We start from the raw sequence: 25,136 nt of genomic DNA on the forward strand, positions 1-25,136 counted from the left end.
AGAATGGTATTGCCTCCAGGGTACTTCATTAGGTTCAGCTCTTGATATTTGCATCTAATACAGCTGCTAAACTTTGACTGCAAAGAATTAGATGCTCAGAAATACCCAAGATTATTAACTAATGGTCAGGATCAATGTAAATTGCTGCGAGAAATAGCTTCCTATTTACATAATTCTGATATCAGTTGTGCTGTCAGGAAAGGCATTGATTTCTGGCCAAACATATCTCACTGGGAAAGAAAAGTGAATTCAAAATTGCCAACTAGTTCTGGGCTAAGACTGAGTGTTGGCATTGGTTGGAATGCAGAACACTCATCCATGCCAAAGTCTGAAAATAGGGCAATGATGGGAAATAAGAGAAAGAGGTCAGTTGTAAAGTCAATATTTCAGCACTATTTTTCTAAGATGGTCGAACATATGTTTCAGTAAAACATCTACACTTACTGCTCTGATGAGTGCAATCCAGATGTGCAGACACGTTTGAAAGAGTTAAAGAAGTTATTCACCCTGTGTTAAAGAAGATTGTATGTTGCTGACTAACAAGTGCTGCTGACTTCTTAGTTCTTAGGTCCACAGATAGTCAAGGTCATCAGCCACTTTGAAGTTTCACAACACTACCTGATTCTCACATAGATTAATGTATTTACCATTTCTACACTCAGTACAACATGTGATGTTATAGTTAAAGAAAAAAGTTCTCTAAATGCTGAATACCTAAAATGGAGAGGAGGACGAGGCTGTGTTTTCTATCACAGCACCTAAAGAGAAAGGCTAATTCTAGTCATCAGACTGCAGAATCTTGCAGTAATCATAGAGCTATTCATATTTTGGTACAACTTGGTTTGTTTTTTCTTTAAAATTTGAATGATTGCTTTTTGTCAAGAGTGCTTACTTACCACAGAACATCGTTCTCAGACTGTGACACAGGCTAGTATGCCAACTAGGTGACCAGATTTTCTGTTTGAGCCAAGACTGCAAGTACAAACAACCAGCGAGGAGGCCCCATTTATGCTCTGCAGCATAATGCATGGGATATTCCTGAATACGAACATGTGGAGACACGTATTTTCTAGTGGTATTAATCGCTAACTTTTACATGTTTGAATCCTCCCGTGCAAATGGGGGAATTGGAATTCAATGAGAAAACCTGGAATTAAGGGTCAAATGATACCATGGATGACCACTGTTGATTGTCAGAAAAACCCATCAGATTCATGAATGTCCTTTAGGGAAGGAAACTGCCATCCTTATCTCGTCTGACCTACATGTGACTCCAAACCCATAGCAATGTGGGTGACTTTAAACTGCCCTCTAGGCAATTATGGACAGGTAGTAAATACTGGCCGATCCAGCAACAATCACATCCAATGAATGAATTATATAAAAAGAATTAATACCAGGAATGTTCCTTCAGTTCATAACAAGCAACTCAGAAAACCCTTAGAATGGCTGACTAATGGTACAACTGATAAACCAGGGGAACACAAGCAAATCTCACCATGTTTTACAGGAAAATAATATGATAATGATCTGGATTTTAAAAGTGCTTTTTTGTATGTTAAGATACAAACACAGCTTTCTTACCTTTTCTAGATAATGTGAAATAATCACTGCAGGCTGCTTCCTGAAGTACAAGGTTACTACCAAAGCACAAGATAAATTTCTACTTCCATTGAATTTAAAAAAAAACATAGAAAAGTTTTTAGAGTTTTCCTAAACCCACATAATTCAGCCTATTGTTGTTATTAGCTTCACAATTTTTTTTCTTTTATTTCACACCATTACTCCCTTCCCTTCCTTTCATTTCTTGAAACTGATAAATTCATTGCCATTTTATGACACAAACTCTGGTACTTATACATGATTATGATGTATAAGCTTTGATCGCAAGTAATGCAACATATTACTGGAAGGGAACAGAACTGTAGGCAAGCACACCCCTGTTCAAACAAATAGAAAATTACACAATTACAGCATTCTCAACTAAAATAAGCAGAATACAATATTGGTAATAAACTACAGTACTTTTCATGGAGATTTAGTTGGCTTAAAAGTTCTGCAGGTCACGTAGCAGTTGAATAAAGTGGTGATTTAACTATTATTATTCACCACTATCCATCTGGATGCCGGTTTAGGAAGAAGATTTGCGACTTATTATCTGTGTGGTTATTTATTGAATGTCTGCAGATTAATCACAATGTGATAAATTGCAGGGCAATTTCCATTCATTTATAACTTGTGCAACCAGATCTTTTTAAACTCTCTACAAGGGTGTGAAAGAGCGTAGGCATATTTTAGGCTACCATAGGCACCAACTTCATGAACAAGTAGAAAGATTCAAAAGAGCCTCTAGTTTCAGTCTAGTAGTTATTTGTGTTTCCTATTGATTTAATGTAATCCAGTTACACACCGTAACTGAAATTTTAAGCGCATAAAAATTGTTACTGTTAGGAAGAATCTACATGTGCCTGTTTTAGCATTTATGACCTAGCAATGCATTCTACTAGTTCCAATCTGTGCAGTACAGCAATCCATCATATCCATTCTTGCCCAGATGCAATGAGTCATCACAAAATGCTGATGTAAGTCTGGGTGTGTGTGTTTGTGGTTGAAGTTGGGGCGAGGACACTACATTGGGGAACTCCTACAGAGATGTTCTGGCACTAAGCTGATTAGCCTGTAATAACTGTAACCATTTTCTGATCTTCTAGGTATGACTCACACCAGCATAGGGCTGTCATTTTTACCTCACCTCTGTAATTCAGGTCTTTTGTCCATGTATGAACCAGGGCTGTAATATGATCAGGAGCTGAGTGGTCCTGGAGGAACCCAAATTTAGCATCAGTGAACAGGTTATTACTAAGTACTGTTAATAACCCCTTCTCTGACTTTACTGATCACCAACTTTAAGGGCATTTAAATGGTCATTGGATAAACATATGGATGATAATGGAATACTGTAGATTAGATAGGCTTCAGATTGGTTTCACAGGTCGGTGCAACATTGAGGGTCAAATGGCCTGTACTGCGCTGTAATGTTCTATGTTCTATGATTGGTAGTAGACTGTTCGGGAAGTGATTGGCCTGTTTGAATTCGTCTTGTGCTTTGTATATACTTAGGCAATTTTCTACATAGGTAGATGCCAGTGTTTAGCTGCACTGAAATATTATGGCTAGGAGCACAGCAAATTCTGAAACATATGTCTTCAGCGTTGTTGCCTGAATGTTGTTAGGGCTCACAACTGTTTCGATATTCACTGCCTTCAGCCATTTTGTGATTCTTGTGAAGTCAAATTGGTTGAAGACTGGCATCTCTTATATTGAGAACTTCTGAAGGAGGTTGAAATAGATCATCCACTTAGCATTTCTGGCTCAAAATTGTTGCAAATGCTTCAACCTTATGTTTGCACTCATGTGAAATCTGATGTACTGTGCAATTGTTTTGTTAATAGTCAATAAGCATATGTTGGACAGTAACAAGCAAATTTTTAGTCACAAATTTGTCATCCCATTCAGTGAAAGAAAATAAATAACATCCTGGGTCCATGCCTGAAACAGAGTCAGAATGCTTGCATTTATAGATATGTAATAGTCCCTCAATGCTGAAAACAAGGAGACAGCCATATGCCTCTTAAGAGCTAGTAAGTGCTTTTGGAATTTCACCATTCAGGAAAGACAGAAAAACTGCCGCCAAAAGAAGGCATCTGGAGTGTTTGTCCTCTGGGAAGGTCATTATTGGAGATGGAGGGTTTGCTTTTGCTCTTGAAACTAGAAACTATCATTATCACTAAAGAGGCAGTGCTGGGCAAGCTATTGGGGCTAAAGGTAGACAAGTCTCCTGGCCCTGAAGAAATGCATCCCAGGATACTAAAAGAGGTGATGGGGAAATAGCAAATGCACTAGTAATTATTTACCAAATTCACTGGATTCTGGGGTGGTTCCTGCAGATTGGAAAACAGCTAATGTGATGCCACTGTTTAAAAAAGGGAAGTAGACAAAAAGCAGGTAACTATAGGCCAGTTAGCTTAACTTTGGTAGTGGGGAAAATGCTTGAATCTATCATTAAGGAAGAAATAGCAAGACATCTGGATATAAATTATCCCACTGGGAATACCCAGAATGGGTTCATGAAGGATAGGCCACGTTTAACTAATTTGTGGAATTCTTTGAGGACATTATTTGCATTGTGGATGTGGTGTATCTGGATTTCCGGAAGGCATTGGACAAGGTGCCACACCAAAGGCTGCAACACAAGATAAAATTGCGTGGTATTACAGGTAATGTATTAGCATGGATAGAGGATTGGTTGACCAGTAGAAAGCAAAGAGTAGGGGCAAATGGGTGTTTTTCTGGTTGGCGGTCAGTAGCTAGCGGTGTGCCTCAGGAATCAGTGTTCAGACCTCAACTGTTTACAATTTACATAGTACCCAACTGCAAATCATCTAAGTGTGGTGTGTCAAAATTTGCAGAAGCCACTAGGGGGATTGGTACAGCAAACTGTGCAGAAGACACTGAAAGTCTGCAGAGGGATATAAGTAGCCTAAATGAATGGGCAAAAGTCTGGCAGATGGAGTACAATGGTGACAAGTGTGAGGTCATCCATCTTGGTAGGATTAACAGCAAAATCGACTATGTTTTAAGTGGTAAAAAAACTGCAGCACGCTGCCGTGCAGGGGGACTTGGGTGTCCTTGTGCATGAATCGCTGAAGGTGGGAGTGCAGGTGATTAAAAAGGCAAGTGGAATTTTGTCTGCCATTGCTCGAGGGATGGAGTTTAAAAACAGGGAGGCTATACTTCAGCTGTATAGGGTCCTGGTAAGGCCACACCTGAAGTATTGTGTGCAGTTTTGATCTTCTTACTTGAGAAGAGATATACTAGCACTGGAGGGGGTGCGGAGGAGATTCACTCGGTTGATTTCAGAGTTGAGAGGGTTGGATTATGAAGAAAGACTGAGGTGACTGGGATTATACTCAATGGAATTCAGAAGAATGAGGGGAGATCTTATAGAAACATAAGATTATGAAGGGAATAGATAAAGTGGAGGCAGAGAGGTTGTTTCCGCTAGGTGAAACTAGGACTAGAGGGCATCGCCTCAAAATAAAGGGCAGCAGATGTAGGACTGAGGTCAGGAGGTACTTCTTCACCCAAATGATTGTGAATCTGTGGAATTCCCTGCCCAGTGAAATAGTTGAAACTACCCCACTGAATGTTTTTAAGGCAAGGCTAGATAAATTTTTGAACAGTAAAGGAATTGAGGGTTTACGGTGAGTGGGCGGGTAAGCAGAGTCGAGTCTCAATGGGTCTGGGTGGGATGCTTCAAAAGGGTGGTGTGGACTTATTTCCACACTGTAGGGAATCTAATCTTATTAAATGGCGGGGCAGGCCCGAGGGGCCAGATGGCCTACTCCTGCTCCCAGTTCTTATGTTCCTATGTAAAGCTGGACCCTGGACACCAGAAGTGACAACTGTAAAATCCAAGGCTATGAACAGCTACACCGTGAGCTCCTCAGAGCAGGTTCTACAGGCATGTAAATTTCACCTTTTATGCAAGTGAAGACAAGTTGGAAAACAGAGAAAATTATATGAAACAAAAATTTTCAGGCTTGAAAGTGAAGCAGTTTGTGACGTTGCTAGGGTGATGGCTGATGCAGGAGACACCATTGTTACTGGAGTAGTCAGCCAAATCCCTTCCGACCTCAGCTGCAAAAATGAGGCAGGAGTGGAGACAATCTTCAGAGAATAACTAGATGTCTTTATCAAGAGAAGCGGAAACTTCATGCTTGCTGAGTACTTTCAACATATGAAGGAAACAGAGTCAATAGTTCATATTTTGAAGGAATCTGGTAAACCAGTTAGTCCCACCTTATGCTTTGGTCCAGGTGATTTGACTGCATTACCAGTAGGATACAGTGCACGTAGGCTTGTAAATGTTGGTACTGGCAGTATTAGAGCAAACTACCATTTTGAGTTAGCCAGTTGCCTCAAAACTATGATGCTTATGAGAAAAGGTTTAGAAGCTGCCAAAGGAAAAACACACTTAATGATGCAAACCATGGATCTGTACACAGCTGGCTACAACAGGAGAAGGATTCAATGGTCTTCCCAAATTTTCATTTGGTCTGGTGCCACAAATTCTCACCAGATGGGACATGTATAAATATGCGACAAATGCTTTTAATCTGGGAATCCAATACATTGGTGTCTGTTGTGGATTTGTCCCTCATCACATTAGGGTTGTAATAGAAGACCAAGCAGCTGATAGGGGCTTCCATCCAGTGGCTTCAGTGAAGCACGACACCCGAAGAGGTGGTCTTGCATTGCACACAAAGCTTTGGGTTTGAGGGAGAGCTCAGCAGACATTTTGGGGCCTGGATCTGGTTGATCGTATTTGGTCTCTCTCTCAAAGCCAGATAGCATGGGCGTGATCAAAGAAGTCAAAGACCTAATGCTACAAACAGAAATGACATCACTTTTCAGCATCCTTTATCTGTCAACATTTTTAATTTTTGTATCTGATGTTTATCTACACACCATATCACTTGCAAGTTTCTTTTTACATACAAAAATTAAAAGTAATTCTGGATTAATGTTTATTGACTAACCACATCATGTTTAGTTATCTTTTATCAGTAATTACTTTTAAGTTTTTATGTCTGTCACAGGCTAATAAGCATGTTACTGTCCAATCTCTCATTATAAGACAAACTGAGACCCAAACCTGTTAGATCTTTGGGAAAGCAACTAAAATAAATTCTACCTTACTATTCTCTCCCAAAGGTGTAGAGATGGATGAACACAGCAGGCCAAGCAGCATCACAGGAGCAGGAAGGCTGACATTTCGGGCCGAGATCCTTCTTCTGCGAAAGGGTCTAGGCCCGAAACATCAGCCTTCCTGCTCCTCTGATGCTGCTTGGCCTGCTGTGTTCATCCAGCTCTATAACTTGTATATCACAGATTTTCCAGCATCTGCAGTTCCTATTATCTCTATTCTCTCCCATAGTCTGTTTTCTTCACTTCTTTAAATAATGATACTATTTTCCCTTAGAATTGCATAAAGTAACATTAATAAAATTTCCCTATCAGAGCTAAACTGAATACAACCCAACAGCAAACAGTAACAAGGAAATATTGCAATGTGTATCTAGACCAACACCCTTGCAGCTCATGGTTAGTTTGTTTAAAAGCTGCAATAACCCTACTGTGCCTGATTACTTATTAACTGAATTGTGGATGCTCAAATGAAGGATAGAAAGTTTCAGATTAAGAGTATTGTATAGAACTAAGCATAGAAAATCTGAGATCCTGAATTGTTCGTGGGATGGCTTCTTCTACCTATACGAACATTGCTGCCTCACAGCGCCAGGGACCCAGGTTCGAATCCACTTTCTGGGTGGACTTTGCACACTCTCCCAGTGTCTGCATTGGTTTCCTCTAGGTGCTCCGGTTTCCTCCCACAGTCCAAAGCTGTACAGGTTAGGTAGATTAGCCATGCTAAGTTGCCCAGGAATGTGCAGGCTAGGTGAATGAGCCATAGGAAACGAAGGGTTACAGAGAGGGGTGGGGGGGGGGGGGGGGTTGTGGATGGAGGATCTGGGCGGGATGCTCTTTACAGGGTCAATGTGGATTAGATGGGTCAAAAGGCCTGCCTTCACACTGTAAAGATTCTACGATTCAATGATGCTTATAAATTCAAAACTGTTTTCTTGTAATAAATTAACTTATTTATACTTTGATTAGTGGCATTAATTAGGCACTCGTCATCCAAGAGTAACAATGGCTTTTTTTGACATAATAGATCAGTAAGCATTGATTACTTTCACTAATCAAATCAGGGACAAATGTCCTTTATTAAACAAGACGTTTATAAAGTAAAGACAGGGTTTTCCCAGTCCATTCACATTCATGTTCCCATAGTGGTAAGTTAAGAATTTAACAACTCTCAGAACAAGAAAAGGGCCAATCAGTCGATCAACCTCATTGCACGTTGGGACTTCGGAAACCACAGTCAGTCATTTGGTCGTTTGAGTCTGCTCTATTAAATTAATTTTATTTATGCACTATTAACACCATTGACTTGCAGATGCCAGCCTTTTCCTCCACATTCTTTGAAACCCTCATGGAAAAGTATCTCCGTCTTGAAAGGTCCAACTCACGCAACAATTTCAACAGTCTTTTGGAGACTGAGTTCAAGGTTTCTATTGTTCTTTTGATGAAAAGTGCTACCAATGCAATCATATTTTACACAATAGCTCTTTTGAGTGGCATGAACAATTAGTGATACAGAATATAACACATCTCTAACTTACTTTTATCATCCAAAAGTGAGGACTGATGTGTAAAATGGAATTGACCTACTGAAGCAGCAGGTGAGTACAGTATGGACAGTTTTACTCAATTCTTTTTCCCCACTGTCTGACACAGGAATTTTTGATGCTGTGAATGAGTGCATGTATTGAAGGAAAAGTTAGATATTCCAACATCAAAAACTTTCAATATTCATAAATTAACTTTTTTTGATGGCTATTAAATTTAACAACCAAGTTTGGTGAAATTAAGTGATACTAACAAACCTTAGATAATCAATTCTCAGCCACTGCAATGACAAGGCCTGTTTTATGTGATAGAAATCCTATCAAAACCTTAAGATGATAAAGAGCATAATAATTTCTAGAGCTCAAAATTATGAGCCACCAATCAGAACTATCTGTCATTATGAGCTACAAAAGCAAACCTATGCCTTATTCAGAAATGTCCTTTATGGATTTTAGTCGAGGCCTCACATTTCTCAAACTAAATTAACTGGTTACTGGGTCTGAACAGCAACAACTCAGCTGAAATCCCTGGTTAGATGCAACTCCGTAACACTCAAGAAGCTCCACAATATCCAGAACAAAGCAGTCTGACGGCCTGACACCTCATCCACCGTCATCACCAACGAACAGCAGCAGCGTATACCAACTATAAGATGCAATGCAGTAACACATCCCTGCTCTTTCGATAAGCCCTTCCAAATCTGCAACCTCTACACCTAGATGAGCAAGGGCAAATGATGCACTCACCAACTGCAAGTTCCCTTCCTAGCCACACAAAATCCATCACTGTGCCTTCACGATCATTAGATCAAAATTGTGAAACTCTAAATTCACTGCCTAATAGTGTGTTGAAGGTACATAGACTGCAGTGATTCAGGAAAGCAGCTCATCACGACATTCTCTTGGGCGAATACATCCATATGCCTATGAACAAATTAAAGAAGAAACAATACATTCAACCTTTGTGAAGATATAACCTCTCCACCACATTTATATACTAAATTCACAGAAAAGCACATGTTCAATTAATTCCCTCTACTTGAAAAAGAAATTAAAAAGAAAGCAACCCAACTCTAAATGATGGACTTGTAATTGAGAATATGTACTCAATCTCTGGGTCAAATTGCAGAGGTATTGGATCTGTTCCATATTCGAAGAACAAGTGTAACTTACAGTTACCAAAATTACCTTGATTCATTGAACAAATATGCACACACCTACTCAATATTTTACAGTAATCCAAATACAAGTATGTAAATTTTAAACAATGGGAACATGTCATACAGGGTAGTTCTGCCAAAACACGTGTTTCGTTAACGCAAATTGGATTTAACACAGTTGATGAATAGTGGATGCCATCTGGATTACACAAACTTTCTGTGCACAGGTATAGCAATTTTCTATGGTGGTTTTCCAAAGTGTGAGGTCACACAAGAACGCAACTATCATATTATAGAAGAACTACTTTTATCTTGTGAACCTTCCCTATTCTATACTGGCAGTACTGCAGGAGTCTCAGACTTCATGATTTAAAACACAAATACCTGGATCAAGTATATCTCTATAGTCTAATCATAATGTTTAGGATTAAACAATTATATTCAAATTAATGTGCTTCTCTGAAGATAAACACCTTAAATGTGTTTATTTTCCATTTTAATATTGCTGATCAATAATAGCACAGTGACAACTGCAATATATATCAGTGATATCAGAAATTGGGATACTGTCAAGATCCCTTTCCTCTAGTGCAAAACATCACATGTATAAAGGGGAAATCAAAATCTGCATGCAAGATAACCCTTTACTGCTAAACTTTAAAACACAAGACAAATAACCAACAGAAGACTGTATAGCACAGAAAGTACAGAGAGTGCTTCAATGAATTTGAATTTTAATTCACAATGTTTGGACAACAAAGCAATTATTTTGAACAATTGGCTGCATTCTTCAATAAAAGAAATTCACATCTATCCTTCGTTAAGAAGTAAAACAAATTTAGCATTAGACGGCTGTTCTCACATTTAAACCGCTGTGAAAACAGAGTTCATTGGGCAGCGTAATGCCACGATTATCAATTCCATAATTTAATATATAAAATGCCCAGCTATATATTCTAAAAGATTTAACAATTATGAAATATGACCTGCAACATTTCTTCATTACCTGCTTTTGGTTTCTCACAATTATGATAAAATGCAAGGTCAAGCTCAATAAACATTAAAATGGCATTTTTAGTAGGACAACCACCACATCCTAGTTAATAAATACAATTCTTTCAGTGCAGCTTTTATCATGATAACATGAAATCACATAAGGAACAGGATCTGTACCACACCCAAACCTGGCTCGAGGACAAAAACATTACTCAGGTAACATTTTCAGAGAATGCCATTGGAGGCTTGATGTCAGAGTATTCTTTATTTTGAACCACATCCTACGCGTTTTTAACAGGAGTATCAACATTTGTCCAAGAACGGAATGGATCTTTTTGCGCAGAAATCTACACATTCCGTACATGAATGTCACATACATTTAACTGGACTTAAAACTTCGAAGAGAGTTAATTTAAGCTTTAAATTCTTCATACACTGTAATAAAAATCTTTTTTGTGGAAAAACCTTTGCATGATATTTCTAGGGCCATAAAAAGGATGTATAATCTACTGTTGGCAATCCCTGAATTGAGGGTGATGTCGATTCCAGGTCACAAATTGCTGCTATAGGTCTTTGTGCGATTGAAAAGTCTAATTGTGATTCCCACAGATCTTGGCCGGATAGGGCAGGATGTCCTGAGGGGAGCTGGAAACCAGAATTCATGATGTGCTTCCACTTCTTTTCTACTTTGGCACCACTCTACTTCATCAAGATGCTGGGACTCAGAATGGGATACAGCTTGATACAAACAAATTGTCTTCATTCTAAACAATTGGTTGAAAGGTCCTCCCAATCATTAACGTCATTTCCCACATGCATCATGGAGAACTTCAGAGTGTCTTTCAAGCATTTTCTTTATCCTCAATATAGAAAATATGTAATTTGTGTTGAGAAAATATGATCTGCCATTTTTCAGCCAGCCAGACACTGTATCTAGGCCATAATGAGGTCGATTTTGGAGCGGGCTTGTCTCAATGCTTGTACAGCCCACTTCACGCAGGTCACTAGCACTTGAATCATCGAAAGCCTACAGTGTGGAAACAGGCTCTTCGGCCTAACAAGTCCACACCTACCCATTCCCTTATAACCCACCTAATCTCCACATCCCTGAATACTACAGGCAATTTAGCATGGCTAATGCACCTAGCCTGCACAGCTTTGGACTGTGGGAGGAAACCCGGAACACCCAGAGGAAACCCATGCAGACATGGAGAGAATGTGCAAACTCCACACAGACAGTCACCCGGCAGTGGAATCGAGCTGGGGTCCCTGGCACTGTAAGGCTGCAGTGCTAACCGCTGAGCCACTATGCTGCCCTAAAGCTTGAATCCTCGCCAGCGGGGAACTGAACCTCGGTCTCCCACGTGATAGGTGGGTATGCTAACCATTATACCACAGAGGACCTGAATCCAGTGGATTCAGTGGGGGCATCACTGATGGAAAATTTTTTAAGGCATCATGCATCAAGGACTCACAGTCTAGGTCTCACTGCAGTACAAGAGTGTCAGAGTCATAGCAAGGAAACAAGCCCTTCAGCCCAACCAATGGGTAATTTTGCAAAAACGTTAAAGATTTTAAAAAGGTGATGACTTGCAGAACAGCAGGGGCTTGATTTACCCATATGCTATCCCAATGAGGCATCATGGATCTGTGCTAGGGTCTAAAGTAAGCATTACATTCTTAAATGAATTAGATAACTCAATAAAGTATCAGAGAGAGTATCAGGCTCAGCAGCTAACATTCTTGCCTCTAATGGGTTCAACCCCGCACATTTCTAGAAAAACTTAGAAGGAGCTTGTCAGGTGGCACCAACTACTTGTACATTTAACAATGAAAATAAAAGAATGGGCAGATAAACATACAGCAACTAGAATGTTTCACATGGGAGATGTAGTGCTCATATTGTGCATAAACTCCTGAAAGTGAAGTTTAGTGGTCCAATAAAAAAAAACATATTGAAAGGGTATCATAGCGGAGAAGATGAGGAAAACATATATGTCTTGCAGTAAGAGTAGTAGATGAGGTAGATCCTTGTCAAAGTGAACCCCCTAACACAAATATTAGGAAAGTTACATGATCTTTCTCATATTTATAGAACAAACAAAGGGACAATCTTGTAAGACTACCAAGGAAGTATCAGCAATCTGTAGAGATACATCCAGTTGCTTAGCTAACAAAATACATGATGTGGATGCAGGATAATCAGGACCTATAAAATATCATCCTTACTAGCTAAGCCAAGAAAATAAAACAAGCTAAGATGGAGACAGAGATTCAGTACTTGCTGGAAAACCACCTCAACAAACCTCAAAGCAGTTGGAGTTTACCGGTAGCGTTAGTTCCTAAACCAGATGGATTGGCTAGACTTCATATATAGAAACATAAATGCAGTTATGAAGACAATCTTTACCCACTTACACAATTAGAAGGCTACATTGATAGGGCTGGCAGTACCTCATTCTTAAGAATAACCTATTGAAGGAGTCTTGGCAAGTGTAATTAACATCAAATGTTAAATCTGTTCCTGCTTACGTTTGTGATGCCATTTGGGTTAAAGAACACCTGAGCCTCATTCTAGAGGCTCATGAATCAGGGCAGTCTCAAGGTCCATAACTGTCTAGTTTAACTATATTGTAGTACATATTGGCACATGGGAAAATCATGAGAAACAAGTCTAGGACCTGATTAAACCATTACAATTGGCTGGCATAGTAATAACTTTCGCCTAGAAGTGAATTTGGAGAATTATATACCTACAATATACTATTATAGGACAAAAACAAAGTGCTGTCAAGATCAGAGAAAATGAAGGCATTAGTGGAAGTCCCTGTTCCTAAAACTAAGTGAGAATTCATGAGTTTTTTTTAAGGAATGGATGGTATTGCTGTAAATCTGTTTGTAATTTCAGCTGTGCCCTTAACAAATCTGTTATATATAAAAGAACAAGCAAAGGTGGTATGTTCAGCAGAATGCCAGGCAGTGTTTGAGAAGGTGAAGGCAAAGGCAGTCCTAATACACAAACTGGTATTGGCTACTCTTGATTTTTCCAGACCTTTCGAAATGGCAAATAATGACAGCGACTTGGGAGCAGGGACAGTTTTGTTGCCTGAAGACGTTAGGAATAGAGAAGCCAGTGGATTACTATTTGAAGAAACTGAACCTGCACGCAAAGTACTCTACTGCAGAAAAGGAGACTCACAGTTTCTGACTCTTCAATACTTTGAAGTCTCTGGCTGACAGGGGAACAAAGGAAACAGATTAAAAGCCACTGCCCTTCACCGAAAAGGTCAATATGTGAATAGTCTCATTCCAAATCCAGTCTTTTGTTTCAAATAGTTAATGTAAAGATTACTCATACTGCTGGAAAAGCTAACGTTACCGCAGATTCATTGTGGCAATTGAAAATAACTGAATAAGTTAAAGGTTTAAAAAATTGCTAGGTTTGGGTAAAGTTGGAGATATGTTGGGGGGGAATAAAATCGAGGAAGAATGAACTAATAAATTGTGTTGTCCTTATATCTCTCATTGTGATGAAACGCAATTTCAGAATAGCATTTCTCTTTTAAAAAGGGTGGAGGTTGGTAAAGACCATATCTTATTTTTGTCTGTGGGTTGAAATGGGAAAAGAATTGTTTTAAAAGTCAAAGATTGTAGAAGGATTTCTGCACTTTTTAAAAGCAGGTTACCTGATATTAATTGTAAGAGCTGTTTACGCTGCCGTTCATTAAAACAATGAGTGGTATAATCGCAGACAAGCTGGAGCCAACAGCATTTTACAAACCAAGATTTAGTCAGCAACAACTGGCTGATTGGACTAGGGAATAGTGACCAGTTGAGAGTCTTTCTGCAACTACTCAGTTGGCTCTCAAGTAGGTAAGCTGCTTATAGGTTTGAACGTTCAGTCATAATCCATCAGCCCTCCCATAAGGAAGCAGCTGTCTTTCTCTGTAATTTTAAAAAAACAACTCATCTAAGAAAATAAAATGTGAGGCTGGATGAACACAGCAGGCCAAGCAGCATCTCAGGAGCACAAAAGCTGACGTTTCGGGCCTAGACCCTTCATCAGAGAGGGGGATGGGGGGAGGGAACTGGAATAAATAGGGAGAGAGGGGGAGGCGGACCGAAGATGGAGAGTAAAGAAGATAGGTGGAGAGGGTGTAGGTGGGGAGGTAGGGAGGGGATAGGTCAGTCCAGGGAAGACGGACAGGTCAAGGAGGTGGGATGAGGTTAGTAGGTAGCTGGGGGTGCGGCTTGGGGTGGGAGGAAGGGATGGGTGAGAGGAAGAACCGGTTAGGGAGGCAGAGACAGGTTGGACTGGTTTTGGGATGCAGTGGGTGGGGGGGAAGAGCTGGGCTGGTTGTGTGGTGCAGTGGGGGGAGGGGATGAACTGGGCTGGTTTAGGGATCAGTTGCTGTTAAGCTGTGGCTCTTACCCAATAATACAAAAACTTGAAGCATGAACCAGGCACCACGTCTCTGCAAATAAGTGAAAACATGTCACCCAACTACGGGAAGGATATTATTAATTTGGAGATGTTCAGAAAAGATTTACGGGAATAGTCCTCGGAAGCCAGCCTAGCCTCCTCAGTTTAAAATTCTTGTAAATTTAAAAGAAGAGGGTGTTTTAGTGATAGCGATCATAGTTTAGTTAGATGTAGCATAGTAACAGAAATTTTTGTTGGATGGCTACAATTGATTATAGAAAGTCTAGCAAAGTACAGAAACAGCAGGAGGAATGTAAGAGGAAAAATAAAAATCAAGAAAGTAGAGAATGAGTAAAATATCTGACAGGTAAAACTGAAAATCTGAAGTAATTTTATAAATGCCTAAACAGCAAATTGATTACTAAGTCAGTCACATAAGTCCAAAAATATAGTGTGGAGTCAGATATAATGAGAATGGCTCATGTTTTACAACTGTTTTCATAAAAAAGAGGGGAGGTAAAGCTGACATTGTACTTATGAAATATTGATAGTATAAACATTGCATCCAAATATAAATAGTCACTTAGAAAGGCACAGGTGATTGCACTCAATCAGCATTAATCTCTTTCAAAGAAGGTTATGTCTAACCAGTGTGATACTTTCTCAAAACATTGAGTCAAGTAGGTCAATAAAGGGTAGCACATTTGATGTCGTCTACATGGATTTAAACAAGGTGAAATATGGTGATTATATCCCAGGTCTCAGATGCTCAAAAAACAAAAAAGTTAGGCCACACTTATTATTGCATTCAATTCTGGTTGCATTTCAGGGAGGGTCCAGAAACATTGGAAATGGTGCGAAGAAGTTTACCAGGATGCTGTCTGGATTGGAGGTTATGAGCTATAAGGAGGTTAGAAAAAGTAGGGTTGCGGATAGGCGGATGAGGGTGTCAGTGGAGGGGGGCTGGTCGGGCCTGTGGGACAGGAAGAAGCGGAGGGCCTTTAGGCCATCTGCATGAGGAATGCAGGTGTAAAAGGGACTGGACATCCATAGTAAAAATGAGGTGTTGGGGACCGGGGAATTGTAAGTTCTGGAGGAGGTGGAGAGCATGGGTGGTGTCACGGATGTAGGTAGGGAGCTCCTGCACCAAGGGGGAGAAAATGGAGTCCAGGTAGGTGGAAATAAGTTCGGAGGGGCAGGAGCAGGCGGAGACAGTGGGCAGTCAGGTTTGTGGATTTTGGGAAGGAGATAGAAGCAGGCGGCACGGGGTTAGGGAACGATGGGTGGAAGGTCACCCGAGATGAGGTGGATGTAGACGTCAGTGCGCCGTACTACTACTGCGCCTCCCTTGTCTGCGGGTTTTATAGTGAGGTCGGGATTGGAGCGGAGGGCTGCACGTTCTGCAGGGAAGAGGTTGGAGTGGGTGAGAAATGGAATGCAAGCCTTTACGGTTGGAAGACTAAGCTATAAAAAGGCTAAAAGTATTAGTTATACTAAGCCCCAGGCAGACCACGAGGCATACAGTATGCAGTTCTAGGTACCTTAGAAAAGGACATATTTGACCTTAAAAAGATGACACTGCAGAATGACAACAGGTCTCCAAGGTGTTAAATTATGAGTGGTTGTATGGTTAAACTTATGTTGCCTGAAATGCAGAAGGATAAGGAATAGATTGGATTAAGTTTGTAGGACTTGAAAGCGGTTATATTAGTTATTAAAAATGGGTCTAGGACAAGGAAGACAACCGTAGATTCAGAATCAGGCCATTAAGGAACTATGTTAGGAAACACTGCTTCAGAGAATGGAAGTGAGAAACATTGGCAAATGCTTGCTCAAGTAAAACTTAAAATCTGAGAGACTGATTTTTTGATATTAAGGAGTATTCACCAAGGTAAATAGATGACGTTATGGCACAGATCAGTCATAATCTCACTGAACAAAAGGAAAGAATCGACTTAAGTCACTGAATGTCTTTTCCTATGTGATCCATAATGACAATGCTGCTGGAGGGGTGAGGGAGGCTTGGGTAGATTGAGAAAGTATAATACATACCCATTCTTCTAGATATGTTATCACACACTCAGCAAAATTAAGATGCACACAATGTCAATATTTTCTGAATAGTCTGTTCAGAGACGTTATGACAAACCTTTGGAACAAGAGCGATTTGAATTCAGGCTTCCTGTCTCAGGACAATCAGAACACACTGGGTGTTTTATCCATTTCTGAGAGAGTCATTAATCACTCAAACCTTACATTTCTTACACATAATACTAAAAGCATGTGGTGCGACAAGCTTACAAGTCTCTTACAGTTTCAGGCATAGACGGAATGAGATCTTCCATACCCTGAAACAATGAGGTGTTGGGGACCGGGAAATTGGAAGTTCTGGAGGAGGTGGAGAGCATGGGTGGTGTCACAGATATAGGTAGGGAGCTCCTGCACCAAGGGGGAGAAAATGGAGTTTTGAAAGGAAAAGTTCCCGACTGCCTCAGAACAAAACAGAATGGCTTTCTTTGCTGCTACTGCATGCGGATGGTCTTGAAATATTGCACAAGGACAGAGAGATGGATGTCTCCAATGAACTGCATCTGCCACATATATCATACTGCTCATGTATACCCATCCTCCTAGTCATGCTGGTGGTCTCAATTTAATCTACTGTTATCAACCAACTAAGGAAGTGTCCACAATTTCTACATCAAAGTCACTTATGTGGAGTAAATGAGATAACTGCATTCCACATAGTATTTGCAGGATACCGTATTCCTGCTACTTTTAAGTCTGCATCACCAGACCATAAGACATAGGAGTGGAAGTAAGGCCATTCGGCCCAGAGTCCACGCCGCCATTTAATCATGGCTGGTGGGCATTTCAACTCCACTTACTCACACTCTCCCCGTAGCCCTTAATTCCTTGCGAGATGAAGAAATTATCAATCTCTGCCTTGAAGACATTTAACGTCCCGGCCTCCACTGTACTCCACGGCAATGAATTCCACAGGCCCACTACTCTCTGGCTGAAGAAATGTCTCCTCATTTCCATTCTAAATTTACCTCCTCTAATTCTAAGGCTGTGCCCACGGGTCCTAGTCTCCCCGCCTAACGGAAACAACCTCCCAGCGTCCACCCTTTCTAAGCCATGCATTATCTTGTATGTTTCTATTAGATCTCCCCTCAACCTTCTAAAATCTCCAATGAATACAATCCCAGGATCCTCAGCCATTCATCGTATGTTAGGCCTATCATTCCAGGAATCAATGACATTCCATGCTAATTTCTACCATTGAACCATCTCTCCCTTTATTCATTTCACCTGAAATTCATGTTTATCCATTGCTAGACACAGCTGTATGCTGTTGCTAATGCAGACCTAACTGGAGGTGGAAGTTTGAAAACAGACATGAACTGCCTGGACTCAGCCTGAACAAACCTGGAGTTTTTCATTGCTAGATCAGGGTAGCGGACGGAATAGATTACCAAAAATCACTCAGCTTGCATATCATATCCCCTCCAAAGTTGCCTGAATGCAGCCTGAAGTGATTTGTAAGTGTTTGATTAAATGGTTGTAGACAATACCAGAAGGATTGGCCACAGGCATAACGTATTGTGGCAGCGACTGTATCCCTAGCTTTAGGCCAGAAAGTTCAACTCCCACGTACAAGAGGTTTGACTAAGCAGGTCAGTTAAAATAACCATTCTAGAGCCAAGGTAGTCTTTATCTTCTTATTGGCAAGGCAGCACAGTGATAAACAGGGCCCTATTTGTACATTTCTCTTGATCAATCTTTTACAATCCTCGCTTGCCTGGGGAGCGTAAGCAGGGTAAAGAGAGCTTGCCCTCATGGAATATCACCACTTAAAAGATCTGAATGCAATTTATTTAAATTCTTATTGCAGTTAAGTATTGAAGTAGCCATTGCACAAAAGGCAGTACAGCTCTAACAAGAAAATAACAAAATACTCTACCAATCCTTTAAACACCAAAAAAAAAGAGACAGTTGATGTTTCAGGCAGAGAGGGACAAAAGCTGGCAACTTTTACAGCTCCTCACATTCTCACTCGGCAGTGTCTCTGGCTTCCTAAGCTATTCTAACCAAACTAAAATGCAAGGTTAACATGTTCCGTCATTCTCTCAATATTTACTCTGCCAACTATAGTTTATTTTCCTGTTGCCGCACCCCCCCCCCCCACCCCGGCTTTTTATACTCTACTAGTGGGGGCAAAGTAGACAGCTGTACCTTTTTTCCCATCCACTCGTGCCTTTGTGCAACTTGACAGAGATAATCTTTAAACAGTAGATAGGAATTTCAACTCTTCACATTTTGAAAAAACCTCCAATGACCTGTAAGCAAGTTGGATTGTTAGTTGTCACGTGACAGATGTCCTCTTCCTCCACCTTTCATTTCGTCAAAAACCAGACTTTCATATTACAGTACCTTTGAAGCATTTTACAGTTAGAAGATTTTTTGAAATGTAAATCACTGTTTAAATATGAACAAGGCAATTTGCACAGAACTAATTTCCAGAAATAGCAGAGCAACAATTGCGCAATGATTTTTTTAACGATGTTGATCGATACTGACCAGGACACTGGGAATAATTCCCTTGCTCTTGGTGATGGCTTTCACACTCAGCCAACAGCAGGGTGGCCTGGGGCTTGTCATCCAAAGGGCAGTCACCTGACAGTACACAGTATTTTAGGAAGTAGCTGCACCTCTGACAAATGATAGGCAGTAGGGGTGTGGGTGCTGAATCATCATTTTATTACCCACATATATCATGTGACAAGCTTCCCATGTCCAAGCGACAATCTGACAACACAGGGTTCAGGACTCTTTACAGCAGTGTTACATTGTAGGGCTTAGAAAAATGGTGCTCTTTGGTCAGGTGAGCAGATTTGTTAGACACTAAAGAAGCTACTGCCACCTACATAATATGTACATGTAGACACACAGACAGACACACATTTGAGGATTACTCACTCAATAAGCCATTTGAACAAGTCACATGAATTCCCATTATGTGCAACTTTTGTCTTTAAAAGTATTTTGTACAATAGAATGCACTGACAATGAATAATACAAACTCCACTGCAGTGTTTCCGGTACTGGACTAGCAATTTTGAAACAAATATTTCAATTCTCAAACAGTAAATTATTGAAATTGAATTCATTAAATCTTTATAGACTGGTACAAGATGAACAAGGCTTCCAAATTAAAGATGAACTATCTCATTAATTTTCCTCACAAAAGGGACTTCATCACCCCTATCTAGTCTAACCTACACTTGGGGTAAAAAAGACTTCATTTGTCTAGCACGTTTCAAAACCACAAGGCCCAAAGCACTCCACGCTCAAACATATCCTGGATATGTGGTCATGATGGCAACCAATTTGTGGCGGCTCCCAAAGGAAACTCCATGTAACAATAGTTACAAATTGCATGAAATGCAATTTAAGGTGCCCATCAGAATTTCAGGGCAATTAAAATGACTTTATCCAAACTCAAACTGTGCCCGCTGGTCCTTTAAGTGTTTTACAAAAGAAAAGCAAGGGGGGGGGGGGGGGTGGCGCGGACAAGAAGAGAGGGGGGAGCGTGGAGATGAATGCTCTGTTCAAACATGCAGGTGACATTCCAAGGAGGGCATTAGGTGATCATTTACCTATGCAAATGTGCACATGAGACATTAGAGAGACAGCGCCAAGTTAAGTGCTCAGAGACATGCAAAATCGGAGATAACAGGAACTGCAGGTGCTGGAGAATCCGAGATAACAAGGTGTAGAGCTGGATGAACACAGCAGGCCAAGCAGCATCACAGGAGCAGGATGGCTGATGTTTCAGGCCTAGACCCTTCTACATGCAAAATCGCCTCCTTTTGCACCATAACAATTGCAACTTGTTCTAGGGTACTGCACTCATGAACCTATTACACTGATATACTACAAGATGCTGAAAATCCAAAAACAGGAAAAAGTGCTGGAAGCACTGGACAGGATAGGCAGATTAATGAAAAGATACAATTAACACTTGGATCAATGATGCCTTCACCTTGAAGAATATACAAAACTCAGATAGTTGTACATAACTGCATTTACAAGGTAGGATTGTGTGCCACAGCACAGCAGATGCCCGTTTCCTCACACAAGAAATTCACGATCCTTGCTGAAACGAGGAATTAAGAGGGCTAAAAGGGGTCATGAAATATCTTTATCAAACAGGGTTAAGGAAAATCCCAAAGCCTTTTACTCATACATAAGGAGCAAAAAGGGTAACTAGAGAAAGGATCGGCTCACTCAAGGAGGGAAGTTACGCGAGGAGTCAGAGAAAATGAGCCAGATTCTTCGTGAGTACTGTGTGTCGGTATTCACTGAGAGGGACATGACGGATATTGAGGTTAGGGATAGATGTTCGATTACTTTAGGTCAAATCAGCATAAGGCGGGGAGGGTGGGGAGGTGTTGTTATTCTGGAGGACTTTAGGGTGGACAAGTTCCCAGGCTCGGATGGGATCTATCCCAGGTTACTGAGTGAAGCAAAAGAGGAAATAGCTGGGGCCTCAACAGATATCTTTGCAGCATGCTTGAGCATGGGTGAGGTCCCGGAGGACCGGAGAATTGCTAACCTTGTCCCCTTGTTTAACAAGGGTAGCAAGGACAATCCAGGAAATTATAGACCAGTGAGCCTGACAGTGGTGGGGAAGCTGCTGGAGAAGATACTGAGGGATAAGATTATTTATATTTGGAAGAAAATAGGCTTATTAGTGATAGGCAGCATTGTTTAGTGCATGGAAGGTCATGTCTTACCAACTTGATTGAATTCTTTGAGGAAGTGACAAAGTTGACTGATGAGGGAAGGCTAAAGATATCACGTACATGGACTTGAGTAAGGCTTTTGATAAGGCTCCCCATGGTAGGCTGATGGAGAAAGTGAAGTCCCTAGAGCCCACGTGTGTCCTAGCCACATGGATAGAGAACTAGCTGGGCAATAGGAGACAGTTGTAGTGGAAGGGAGATTCTCAAAATGGAGAACTGTGACCAGTTACCTACAGCTACCTAGAATACACCTCCTCCCACCCACCCTCCTGCAAACATTTCATCCCCTATTCCCAATTCCTCCGCCTCATCTGCTCCCAGGATGAGGCATTCCACTCCCGCACATCCCAGATGGCCACATTCTTCAAGGACAGCAGCTTCCCCCCCACACCCCGCAGTGGTCGAGAGACCACTCTCTCTGTGACTCCCTTGTCCGCGCCACACTGCCCTCCAGCCCCACTACACCTGGCACCTTCCCCTGCAACCGCAGGAAGTGCTACACTTGGCCCCACACCTCCTCCCTCACCCCCATCCCAGGCCCCAAGATGACTTTCCACATTTAAGCAGAGGTTCACCTGCACATCTGCCAATGTGTTATACTGTACCCACTGCACCCGGTGTGGCTTCCTCTACATTGGGGAAACCAAGCGGAGGCTTGGGGACCGCCTTGCAGAACACCTCCACTCGGTTCGCAATAAACAACTGCACCTCCCAGTCGCGAACCATTTTAAATCCTCCTCCCATTCCTTAGACGACATGTCCATCAAGGGGCCTCCTGCAGCGCCACAATGATGCCACCCGAAGGTTGCAGGAACAGCAAATCATATTCCGCCCGGGAACCCTGCAGCCCAATGGTATCAACGTGGACTTCACCAGCTTCAAACTCTCCCCTCCCCCCACTGCATCCCAAAACCAGCCCAGCCTGTCACCGCCTCCCTAACCTGTTCTTCCTCTCACCTATCCCTTCCTCCCACCCCACGCCGCACCTCCATTTCCTACCTACTAACCACATCCCGCCTCCTTGACCTGTCCGTCTTCCCTGGACTGACCTATCCCCTCCCTACCTATCTTCTTTTCTCTCCATCTTCGGTCCACCTCCCCCTTTCTCCCTATTTATTCCAGAACCCTCTCCCCATCCCCCTCTCTGTTGAAGGGTCTAGGCCCGAAACGTCAGCTTTTGTGCTCCTGAGATGCTGCTGGGCCTGCTGTGTTCATCCAGCTTCACACTTAGTTAACTGTGACCAGTGGTGTTCTACAGGAATCCATGTTGGGCCCACTGTTGTTTGTGATATACATAAATGATCTGGAGGAAGGTCTGATAAGCTAGTTTGCAGATGACACTAAGACTGGTGGAGTAGCAGATAGTGAAGGGGACTGTCAGAGATTATAGCAGACTACAGATAGATTGGAGAGTTGGGCAAAAACAATGGCAGATGGAGTTCAATCCAGGCAAATACAAGGTGATGCATTTTGGAAGTTCCAATTCAAGAGCGAACTGTGGTAAATGGAAAAGCCCTGGGCAAAACTGATAGAGAGATCTGGTGTTTAGGTCCATTGTACCCTGAAGGTGGTGACATGGGTGGACTGAGTGGTCGAGAAGGCATACGGCATGCTTTCATTCATCAGACAGGGTATTGAGTACAAGAGTTGGCAGGTCATGTTACAGTTGTATTGGATTTTGGTTCGACCACATTTGGAATACCGCGTACAGCATGGAGAGGGTGCAGAGGAGGTTCACCAGGATGTTGCCTGGTATGGAGGACACTAGCTATGAAGAGAGGTTGAGTAGTTTAGGATTATTTACATTAGAAAGATGGAGGTTGAGGGGGAACCTGATTGAGGTCTACAAAATCATGAGGGGATAGACAGGGTGGATAGCAAGAAGCATACCACATCTTCTCCTCCCCCTCCTCCTCTTCCCCACCCCCCACCACGCGCACACGTGCGCGCGAGTGCGGGACTCAATTACAAGGGGTCATGATTTCAAGGTGACAGAGGGCAAGTTTAATGGAGATATGCGTGGAAAGTTCTTTACAGAGGCTGGTCAGTGCCTGGAATGCATTTCCAGCGGTGGTGGTAGAGGTGGGCACGATAGCATCATTTAAGATGTATCTAGATAGATGAATGGGCAGGAGCAGAGATGCAGATCCTTGGAAAACAGGCAACAGGTTTAGATAGAGGATCTGGATCGGCGCAGGCTTGGGAGTGCCAAAGGGCCTGCTCTTGTGCTGTAATTTTTTTTGTTCTTTTGCTCTGTTATCAAGGCAAGAAGTGGATTAGGTTCAACGTGTACTTGGCACACCAAGCTTGTACTAAGTTACCAATAATGGACTGTATTTGATTTACAGCGAAAGATGCATGCCCAACTTTATTCTGACAATAGTTGATAGACCCTCCAGCACTACAGGTGGACAGCAACAATTTTCTGAAGGGTCTAGGCCCGAAACTTCAGCTTTTGTGCTCCTGAGATGCTGCTTGGCCTGCTGTGTTCATCCAGCTCTACACCTTATTATCTTGACAATTTAAAACTAGGTTTTCCCAAAAGGAGATTGGTTGGAAGGTCCAAAGGAAGAGGTTACTAGTTTAGTATACAAACTCTGTCCAGCATCAATACTCTATATTTCAATGGAATATGAACTTATACTTCATAGCATTTCACTAAACAAAATGTTTTCATTAACATGACTGAATTACTTGGATTTATTGAAAGGGAAGATTTAAATATCTATTCATCGCATTCTGTGACGAGCTCAACAGTTTTCAGAACTTCAAAAGGCTAAAGCTTTACCTTCTCAGGATTGTATTATTCACTAAATGCTCCAACTAAAATGAATCTCCTTCCCTGCAAATGTCAATGCCGCACACATCTGCCAACTGATGAAAACTGACAAGCTGGTTAGAACCATCCATGCTGCATTTCACTTACCACTATGACTACCTACACATCGTACTTCTTCCATCTCAGTAACCCACATAGAGCAACGCTCTTGAACAAGATCTCTCAATTCAAAAGGATGTGAGAAAAGAAACAGGAAATCATGTTTCTAGTGACATAACCGATTTATTGAATGGCAATCCTTGAACTACCACAGCGAACTGGCCCTTGTGGAACAGTCCACAGCCCCTATACGGCCAAACGCCACCAATGGGGCAACAGTACAAGCCTTGTGTCTTTCTACAAATTCAAACACTGCACACTTCCAATGAGTGCAACCTGTACAGACTAAGTGGCAATTGAATAAAACTCAGCAAGTGACTCAGCATGTTTGGTTTCAGAGATTCAAACTTAGTTTTTAAATTAAAATTTAGTACTTATGTTTTCAATATTCCACAGTGTTCAAGGATTTTTTAAAAAGTGGTAATAACAAAATTCAAAGACACAGTGAAGTGCTTGAAATGGAGCAAAAAAGCTAAAAAAGCATCTAATAATAAA

The 25,136-nt window shown here is 41.4% G+C and overlaps 1 protein-coding gene and 1 pseudogene across 3 annotated transcripts in view; one reads left to right on the top strand and one right to left on the bottom strand.

The window, feature by feature from the left end:
* ern2 (endoplasmic reticulum to nucleus signaling 2) overlaps positions 1-25,136 on the bottom strand; it is a 98,386-nt gene that overhangs the window by 70,507 nt on the left and 2,743 nt on the right. The window contains exon 1 of one of the 3 annotated variants that reach the window (XM_048552240.1): positions 19,476-19,561. The exons of 1 other annotated variant lie outside the window; for it this stretch is intronic. In XM_048552240.1, the coding sequence (XP_048408197.1) occupies positions 19,476-19,556 (81 nt within the window). In that variant the 5' untranslated portion in view covers positions 19,557-19,561. Of the gene's footprint in view, positions 1-19,130; positions 19,222-19,475; positions 19,562-25,136 lie in introns of those variants that run through there. One more of the 3 variants, XM_048552243.1, reaches the window with a different exon arrangement.
* LOC132210916 (betaine--homocysteine S-methyltransferase 1-like) lies at positions 4-6,341 on the top strand (annotated as a pseudogene).

The sequence above is a fragment of the Stegostoma tigrinum genome, chromosome 23, assembly GCF_030684315.1.
Source record: "Stegostoma tigrinum isolate sSteTig4 chromosome 23, sSteTig4.hap1, whole genome shotgun sequence".
Taxonomy (NCBI): Eukaryota; Metazoa; Chordata; class Chondrichthyes; order Orectolobiformes; family Stegostomatidae; genus Stegostoma; species Stegostoma tigrinum.